General features: G+C 50.0%; 1 protein-coding gene across 4 annotated transcripts; it reads right to left on the bottom strand.

Annotated features, from left to right (window-relative positions):
* Positions 1-705: 705 nt before the first annotated feature.
* Positions 706-9,572, bottom strand: asb14b (ankyrin repeat and SOCS box containing 14b). Of its 4 annotated transcripts, none has more exons than XM_035383370.1 (9): positions 9,378-9,572; positions 8,608-8,892; positions 7,921-8,052; positions 7,256-7,414; positions 6,536-6,781; positions 5,694-5,865; positions 2,349-2,892; positions 1,852-2,005; positions 706-1,095 (listed from the first exon to the last, which is right to left on the bottom strand). In XM_035383370.1, the coding sequence occupies exons 2-9, from the start codon at positions 8,777-8,779 to the stop codon at positions 926-928; spliced, it is 1,749 nt and encodes a 582-aa protein (XP_035239261.1). In that variant the 5' UTR covers positions 8,780-8,892; positions 9,378-9,572; the 3' UTR covers positions 706-925. The 4 variants fall into 4 exon arrangements, with proteins under 4 accessions (XP_035239261.1, XP_035239264.1, XP_035239262.1 ...); XM_035383373.1 differs by having other exon boundaries at positions 8,608-8,861; XM_035383371.1 differs by having other exon boundaries at positions 9,388-9,572.
* Between the last annotated feature and the right edge of the window lie 209 nt (positions 9,573-9,781).

Raw genomic sequence — 9,781 nt, 5'->3', positions numbered from 1 at the left:
CACAGCCATACACAGTGCATATGAGAGGGCAGTATGGTTAGAATTACAGTTTTCTCTCATTCAGCATGGTTTCAGTGGCACAGCTGGTGAAATTACAACAAATGGAAGAGATGCCCCACTGTAAAAAACTAAAATTAAAATAAACGTCAAAAAGTAATTTTCTGGATTTTCAGGTTTATTGACTATTAATACTTAATAAACATTATAAAAAACATCAATTTAAATCAGTTTCTCAAACATGATTTATAAACTGAACCCTAACCGGTTTGTCAGTGCAGACTGCAGCTGTTACACTGCCGTGCTTTTCTGTCTCTCAGAAAAAAACCTGAGCTGCAGACACACAGTCCTGATGTCCCTCTGCTGAGAGAGAGCGGGAGAGGAGAGAGGGACTGAGGGAGAGGTGGAGAGGAGAAGAGTGACTGAGGGAGAGGTGGAGAGGAGAAGAGTGACTGAGGGAGAGGTGTAGAGGAGAAGAGTGACTGAGGGAGAGGTGTAGAGGAGAAGAGGGAGAGGTGTAGAGGAGAAGAGTGACTGAGGGAGAGGTGTAGAGGAGAAGAGTGACTGAGGGAGAGGTGGAGAGGAGAAGAGTGACTGAGGGAGAGGTGTAGAGGAGAAGAGTGACTGAGGGAGAGGTGGAGAGGAGGAGAGAGTGAGAGAGGGAGAGGAGGAGGGGGAGAGAGAGAGAGGGAGAGGTGGAGAGAAGGATAGAGAGGTGAGAGAGGAGGTAGAGTCAGAGGGAAGAATATAGAGACTAAGGGAGAGGTGGAGGGAAGAACAGAGAGACTGAGTAAGAGGTAGACAGGAGGGAGAGGGACTGAGGGAGAGGTGGAGAGGAGGAGACACAGGTGGAGAGGAGGAGAGAGAGGGAGATGCTGAAGGAGAGAGAGGTGGAGAGAGGAGGAGCTGGAGAGTCATTTCAACGGGGTCATTCCACGCTGCCTTGGCCATATAGGTCATACTCGCGGAACAGGATGTAGTCCTTGAGGCTTGTGGGTAACGGCAGGAAGCTGATGAACACAGGAGCTCTGAACCGCCGCCGGCCCAAGCAGTCCCGGATCCTCAGCCGACAGAGATGCTTCAGACTGCGAACACTCCCTGCAGCAGGACACTACGGGGTCAAAGCAGCGAACACTCCCTGCAGCAGGACACTACGGGGTTAAAGCAGCGCACACTCCCTGCAGCAGGACACTACGGGGTTAAAGCAGCGAACACTCCCTGCAGCAGGACACTACGGGGTTAAATCAGCGAACACTCCCTGCAGCAGGACACTATGGGGTTAAAGCAGCGAACACTCCCTGCAGCAGGACACTATGGGGTTAAATCAGCGAACCGTCCCTGCAGCAGGACACTATGGGGTTAAATCAGCGAACACTCCCTGCAGCAGGACACTACGGGGTTAAAGCAGCGAACGCTCCCTGCAGCAGGACACTATGGGGTTAAATCAGCGAACACTCCCTGCAGCAGGACACTATGGGGTTAAATCAGCGAACATTCCTTGCAGCAGGACACTACAGGGTTAAATCAGAGTCCTACGCCACCTTAATCCTGTCATTCTCATCTTAAATCCTAATTCATCACCTCCATTCATAGCTGGTATTCCTGAATAAAACGTTTACCCCTGATGTACTCCTATATATACCTGATTTTTCCAGTCATATTTTCATGGACACAGTCCTCAAATTCTCAGTTGCACATTTTCATTTACGGTGCTCAAATTTATGGTTAAGGTGCAAAAATGCATATTTACTGTACCCAAAGTTATGGTGATGTAATATGTTTAAAATAGGGTTCATTCACACCAAGGAGGAGTACAACCAAAGATCGAGGTCAGCGGCGGATGTGACAGATCACCTTGGATGTGACTGATCTCGGGCCACTGCTTCTGATCTACAAGGACGGCTTTCAGTTTGGAGCAAAATGTCACGTGATCAACGTAGTCCAGCAGGATGCGGACGACCGGAGCAGCGAAGTCCTTCAGCCAGGAAACAGTGATGACCTCACAGAACTGCGGCAGAGAGCAGCACTGTCAGACCTGGGCTCCGGCTCTCAATGTTCATTAAATATACTCATCTTTTTAATCTAATCTTCCAAGATTTAGGGGAAATAAATACAGATGTAATTTAGGATCAAAAAGAATAATTAGATTAAATAAATAAATAGATTAAATTGTGCTTATTCTGCTTATTTAGGCCTCTCTTTATACACTGTTGTTTCTGTTCATTGAAATTATATTATTCTATTTATGCTTTGGCAATAAAAACATTCATTTATCAGAGAGAAAGAGAGAGTGAGGTTGAGAGAGAGAGAGAGAGAGAGAGAGAGAGAGAGAGAGCGCACAGCAGACTCACCAGCATGTCTCTGATGGTGGAGTTGCCCCAGCCCTCGTAGTCCTGGGGCACATGGGAGCCGTTGCCGTAGGGACAGTGGAAGCAGCGCTGGGCGTGGTAGCCGTGGTTGAGCAGCATGCGGAGCAGGACCTGGTCCTTCATGGCGTACTGCAGGGCGGAGGGGAAGTGGGTGGTGTTGATGCGGGAGTAGTAGTTGACGTTGGCGCCGTGGCGCAGCAGCATGTGGATGAGCTCGTAGTTGCCCAAGTGCAGCGCCACCTGCAGGCAGGTGACGGGGTCCTGGCTGGGCATCGCGCCCGCCTCCAGGAGCAGCCTGCAGGACTGCACGTCGCTGCTGCTCACGGCGAAGTACAGGGCCGACTTGCGCTCATCGTCATAGTTACGCCGCACGCGCGGGTGTAGCATGTAGTTGACGTCATAGCCGGCGTTCAGCAGGAGCTCAATGCATTGTGGGTAGCCGCCGTCCGCTGCTGAATGCAGCGGACTGATCCCACTCTCCTTCACCGCGTCCCGTCTCGTCACAGGGATCAAACGCTCCAGCGCTCTGGGGGGGGGGGCAGGTACAGGTAGGGTACAAGTACAGGTACAGGTTCGATTACAGATTTGGGGTACAGGTATGTGTATGGTTGGTGTTACATGTATTTCATGTTTCCACAATTTATACAATAAATTAGAAATCTAGCTCTCATTCCAGAAACTAAGTGTGTTAGGGTTATGGTTTGCATCATCACAGAAAACAGCCTGTAGCGTGACTGCAACAGCCTGCAGTGTGACAGTAAGAGCCTGTAGATGGGACTGCAGTGTAAGTGTAACAGTCTGTAGTGTGAGTGTAGCAGTCTGTAGTGTGAGTGTAACAGCCTGTAGTGGGACTGCAGTGTAAGTGTAACAGTCTGTAGTGAGACTGTAGCAGTCAGTAGTGTGAGTGTAGTGTGAGTGTAACAGTCTGCAGTGTGAGTGTAACAGTCTGTAGTGTGAGTGTAACAGCCTGTAGTGTGAGTGTAGTGTGAGTGTAACAGTCTGCAGTGTGAGTGTAACAGTCTGTAGTGTGAGTGTAACAGCCTGTAGTGTGAGTGTAGTGTGAGTGTAACAGTCTGTAGTGTGAGTGTAGTGTGAGTGTAACAGTCTGCAGTGTGAGTGTAACAGCTTGTAGTGTGAGTGTAGCCGTCTGTAGTGTGAGTGTAACAGTCTGTAGTGGGAGTGTAACAGTCTGTAGTGTGAGTGTAGTGTGACTGTAACAGTCAGTAGTGTGAGTGTAGTGTGAGTGTAACAGTCTGTAGTGTGAGTGTAACAGCCTGTAGTGTGACTGTAGTGTGACTGTAACAGTCAGTAGTGTGAGTGTAGTGTGAGTTTAACAGTCTGTAGTGTGAGTGTAGTGTGACTATAACAGTCAGTAGTGTGAGTGTAGTGTGAGTGTAACAGCCTGCAGTGTGAGTGTAACAGTCTGTAGTGTGAGTGTAGTGTGACTGTAACAGTCAGTAGTGTGAGTGTAGAGTGAGTGTAACAGCCTGTAGTGTGAGTGTAACAGCCTGCAGTGTGAGTGTAACAGCCTGTAATGTGAGTGTAACAGTCTGCAGTGTGAGTGTAACAGCCTGCAGTGTGAGTGTAACAGTCAGTAGTGTGCGTGTAGTGTGACTGTAACAGTCAGTAGTGTGAGTGTAGTGTGAGTGTAAAAGTCTGCAGTGTGAGTGTAACAGTCTGTAGTGTGAGTGTAACAGCCTGTAGTGTGAGTGTAGTGTGAGTGTAACAGTCTGAAGTGTGAGAGTAACAGCCTGTAGTGTGAGTGTAGTGTTAGTGTAACAGTCTGCAGTGTGAGTGTAACAGCCTGTAGTGTGAGTGTAACAGTCTGCAGTGTGAGAGAACAGTCTGTAGTGGGAGTGTAACAGTCTGTAGTGTGAGTGTAGTGTGACTGTAACAGTCAGTAGTGTGAGTGTAGTGTGAGTGTAACAGTCTGTAGTGTGACTGTAGTGTGACTGTAACAGTCAGTAGTGTGAGTGTAGTGTGAGTTTAACAGTCTGTAGTGTGAGTGTAGTGTGACTATAACAGTCAGTAGTGTGAGTGTAGTGTGAGTGTAACAGCCTGCAGTGTGAGTGTAACAGTCTGTAGTGTGAGTGTAGTGTGACTGTAACAGTCAGTAGTGTGAGTGTAGTGTGAGTGTAACAGCCTGTAGTGTGAGTGTAACAGCCTGTAATGTGAGTGTAACAGTCTGCAGTGCGAGTGTAACAGCCTGCAGTGTGAGTGTAACAGTCAGTAGTGTGCGTGTAGTGTGAGTGTAACAGTCTGTAGTGTGAGTGTAGTGTGACTGTAACAGTCAGTAGTGTGAGTGTAGTGTGAATGTAACAGTCTGCAGTGTGAGTGTAGCAGCCTGCAGTGTGAGTGTAACAGTCTGTAGTGTGAGTGTAGTGTGACTGTAACAGTCAGTAGTGTGAGTGTAGTGTGAGTGTAACAGCCTGTAGTGTGTGTAACAGCCTGCAGTGTGAGTGTAACAGCCTGTAATGTGAGTGTAACAGTCAGTAGTGTGAGTGTAGTGTGAGTGTAACAGTCTGTAGTGTGAGTGTAGTGTGACTGTAACAGTCAGTAGTGTGAGTGTAGTGTGAGTGTAACAGTCTGCAGCGTGAGTGTAACAGCCTGCAGTGTGAGTGTAACAGTCAGTAGTGTGAGTGTAGTGTGAGTGTAACAGTCTGCAGTGTGAGTGTAACAGCCTGCAGTGTGAGTGTAACAGTCAGTAGTGTGAGTGTAGTGTGACTGTAACAGTCAGTAGTGTGAGTGTAGTGTGAATGTAACAGTCTGCAGTGTGAGTGTAGCAGCCTGCAGTGTGAGTGTAACAGTCAGTAGTGTGAGTGTAGTGTGAGTGTAACAGTCTGTAGTGTGAGTGTAGTGTGACTGTAACAGTCAGTAGTGTGAGTGTAGTGTGGGTGTAACAGTCTGCAGTGTGAGTGTAACAGCCTGCAGTGTGAGTGTAACAGTCAGTAGTGTGAGTGTAGTGTGAATGTAACAGCCTGTAATGTGAGTGTAACAGTCAGTAGTGTGAGTGTAACAGTCAGTAGTGTGAGTGTAGTGTGAATGTAACAGCCTGTAATGTGAGTGTAACAGTCAGTAGTGTGGGTGTAACAGTCTGCAGTGTGAGTGTAACAGTCAGTAGTGTGAGTGTAGTGTGAGTGTAACAGTCTGCAGTGTGAGTGTAACAGCCTGCAGTGTGAGTGTAACAGTCAGTAGTGTGAGTGTAGTGTGGCTGTAAAAGTCAGTAGTGTGAGTGTAGTGTGACTGTAACAGTCAGTAGTGTGAGTGTAGTGTGAGTGTAACAGCCTGCAGTGTGAGTGTAACAGTGACAGTGCGCAGTGAGCTCACAGCTGGTGCCCGCGGTGTGCGGCGCGGTGGATTGGCAGGTGGCCGGTGCGGTTGGGCATGTTGGCGTCAGCGCCGTACTCCAGCAGCAGGGTGATGATGTCGGGGTTTCCAGAACCGGCAGCTTCAAACAGTACAGAGGCCGAGTCCATAGCCTGAGAGTTCACCTGCGCACCTGAGAGAGAGAGAACACAGGGCTGAGAGTTCACCTGCGCACCTGAGAGAGAGAGAACACAGGGCTGAGAGTTCATCTGCGCACCTGAGAGAGAGAGAGAGAACACAGGCCTGAGAGTTCACCTGCGCACCTGAGAGAGAGAGAGAACACAGGCCTGAGAGTTCACCTGCGCACCTGAGAGAGAGAGAACACAGGGCTGAGAGTTCACCTGCGCACCTGAGAGAGAGAGAGAACACAGGCCTGAGAGTTCACCTGCGCACCTGAGAGAGAGAGAGAACACAGGCCTGAGAGTTCACCTGCGCACCTGAGAGAGAGAGAGAACACAGGCCTGAGAGTTCACCTGCGCACCTGAAAGAGAGAGAGAACACAGGCCTGAGAGTTCACCTGCGCACCTGAGAGAGAGAGAGAACACAGGCCTGAGAGTTCACCTGCGCACCTGAGAGAGAGAGAGAACACAGGGCTGCAATGTCTCTCACACACACACACACACACATACTACACACACACACACACACACACACACACGCACACACACACACACACACACACGCACACACGCACACACACACACACACTACACACGCACACACACACACACACACACATGCACACACACACGCACACACACACATGCACACACACACGCACACACACACACGCACACACACACCTCTCTGCAGCAGTGTGTGTACCACGTTCAGGTGTGCGTTCTGGGCCGCGAGGCCGAGGGGGGTTCTGTTGTAGGCGCTGGGCGGGTCGGGCTGGGCGCCGGACTGCAGCAGCAGGTGAACCAGGTTCTCCCGGCCCAGGTGTGCGGCCTCGTGGAGCGCGGTCCTCCGGTGCAGCCCCGCCCGGTTCACATCCGCTCCGAAGCTCAGCAGCAGCGAGGCTGTGTCATACTGATCGTTCTTTATGGCTGAGAGACAGGAAGTGACATAAGAGGAGAGACAGGAAATGAGACAGTTTGGAATATCGGTCTGTCCCTTTCATTGCAAAATCCTCCATGGCAAAGCATGCACACCCTCCAAAATGGAAGCAGCATTTGAGAAGACACCAGTGAGGAGAGAGACTGACCTGAGATCGGCGGAGAGAGAGTGAGACTGACCTGCAATCAGTGGGGATTAGAGACTGACCTGAGATCAGTGGGGAGAGCGACTGACCTGAGATCAGTGGGGGTTAGAGACTGACCTGAGATCAGTGGGGAGAGAGACTGACCACCTGAGATCAGTGGGGGTTAGCGACTGACCTGAGATCAGTGGGGGTTTGCGACTGACCTGAGATCAGTGGGGAGAGAGACTGACCTGAGATCAGTGGGGAGAGAGACTGACCTGAGATCAGTGGGGAGAGAGAGAGACTGACCTGAGATCAGTGGGGAGAGAGAGAGACTGACCTGAGATCAGTGGGGAGTCCTCCTCCTCATTGGGGGTGTTGGGGTCACAGCCGTTTTGCAGCAGGAAGGTGGCGTTGGCTGTGAGGCCACGCTCGACAGCGAGGAGGAGTGGCGTCTCCCCCCGAAGCGTGCGGCTCTGCCCTGCCCCCTGCTGGGTGGCTGGGAGGTGAGATCAATGGTCACAGGTCACAGGTCACAGGTCACAACTCAACACAAAGACTGAAAACTCAGATGGTCTGATTTAAAAAAAAAAAAACTATTCTGCCATTTTACACTTCATTTCATAAATGTAATCAGAATTTTTATTTACCTGCTGAATATTGCTCATTTTTTAACCCCTGAGCAGAATCTTTCAGACCTTGTGCCTGAGATTAATGGCCTGAGTGCAATGAATGGTCTGATTACCCCTCTCAATGGCAGGCTTCTGGAATGCTTTTTCTAAATTCTAAGTGTTCTAAAACTCCACTGATTGCAGTTACCAGCCGTGATTGTGACATCAGCATTAGAATGTTCAGTTAAAAACATTCCAATCACATAGGCCTACTTGTGACCTCACACCTTAAAGGGTTAACTGGGTTTCGGTGTTTAAGCTGTACCTGTGCCTGGGCCAGGCTCTGATGTCACACGCACCTGAGAAGGTGATCTGGTGATGATGTCACACGCACCTGAGAAGGTGATCTGCAGGACGTTCCTGCTGGACTGGACTGCAGCCTCGTGCAGGGGGGTCCACCCTCGACTGTCTGTCTCTGCCCAGGCTTCACATCGATCACACAGCTCCGCAAGTGTCTCCACATCACCTGCAGCACAGGTGCATTAAACAGGCATCAGTTTCACCTGTGTGTTAAAAAGGCATCAGTTTCACCTGTGTGCTAAACAGGCAGCACAGTTCCACCTTGCGTTAAACAGGCAGCACAGTTTCACCTGTGCGTTAAACAGGCAGTACAGTTTCACCTGTGCGTTAAACAGGCAGTACAGTTTCACCTGTGCGTTAAACAGGCAGCACAGTTTCACCTGTGTGCTAAACAGGCAGCACAGTTTCACCTGTGTGTTAAACAGGCAGTACAGTTTCACCTGTGTGTTAAACAGGCAGTACAGTTTCACCTGTGTGCTAAATAGGCAGCACAGTTTCACCTGTGCGTTAAACAGGCAGCACAGTTTCACCTGTACGTTAAACAGTCAGCACAGTTTCACCTCTGTGCTAAACAGGCAGCACAGTTTCACCTCTGTGTTAAATAGGCAGCACAGTTTCACCTTCACAGGTTAGCATGTGTGTGTTAAACAGGCAGCACAGAGAAAGCACAGTCAGCACAGTTTCACACAGCTGGGCAAAACAGACATATTAATACACTCACCTGTCTTTATAGCTGTGAAGATCCTGTCAGTTGTCGTAGTAGCATCAGGGACGCTCTTGTGCTTGGTGGCAGCCCCCCCACCGTCCTCACGCTTGGTGAAGCCCAACAGGCTCTGCTCAATCACAAGCTGTGTCTCCACATCCTCGTCCCATTCCTCCCCCGAACTATCCATGCCCAGCACTGCACGAGGTCCACCAGGCCAGCAGGGGGTGCTGTGCTGAATTATCTCTGATCCTGCCCAAGACTGAGATAGGCTGCCTCGTCCAGAAAACAGTTAGTGGGTGCCTGCACAATTAGGATGATAGCTCTGTACATAAGCTACCTTACAATCTGAAAGACTGGTGTATCTGGCCAGCTGGCCTAGCCTGAGCTCTGTGCATTATGGAATAGTGAAGGATTCTGAACTAACACTGTTAACACTGATCCCTAAACCACTGGAGAAAGATTTCAGAACAGGCACCTGCAGACATTAGGCCGTAGGAACAAGGCAGACTGTAACGGCAGTACTTGAGTTATGTCCAAACCGTGCGCTAACCGTACTCTCAGCTCTGTCTGTCGCATTAATAACTCTCTGAAGTGCTGGGCTCCAGCAGGAGCATGTGAACGCAGAGCAGAGTATTAATAGCATCTGCGTTTGTTTACAGTGTCAGAGACGAGACAAGCGGACTGCACCCTAACCCTCACAGTCACTCATGAGTAAATAAACACACAGTTCTCTGGAATTCAGGACACAGACCTATGCTAGCTGCTGGGTCTGAGCGCTGATTTACCTGTTTTTACCTGTTTTTACCTTCCGTCCCAGCAGCGTGGCTCTGGCTGGCCTCTATGGTGCAGCAGGTGACCTGTTTCTCTGCAGGGCTATCCTCGTCCTGCACTGCTATAAATATCTGAGCAGCAGGGTGCCCCCCCACCTCAGAGCTTCACTGCACTCTGGGAAGCAGCAGCAGGCCGTGTCTCAGTCTCAGTGCTTCACTGCTCTCTGGGAGGGAGCAGTAGGTTGTCTCTCAGTCTCAGTGCTGCACTGCTATCTGGGAGGGAGCAGGGAGGTCATGCTCACCCATGCAGCTTTGTCTGGGTTCCACACTTTCACATATACAACTGGTGCAGTGTGCTGCCATGGGTGTGCAGTGTGGTGTTAGTGTGCAGTGTTAGTGCAGTGTGGTGTTAGTGTGCA

This window comes from Anguilla anguilla, chromosome 11, assembly GCF_013347855.1.
Source record: "Anguilla anguilla isolate fAngAng1 chromosome 11, fAngAng1.pri, whole genome shotgun sequence".
NCBI lineage: Eukaryota > Metazoa > Chordata > Actinopteri > Anguilliformes > Anguillidae > Anguilla > Anguilla anguilla.
Note: the sequence above shows the minus strand (reverse complement) of the source record. Positions and strands in the feature narration are given on the sequence as shown.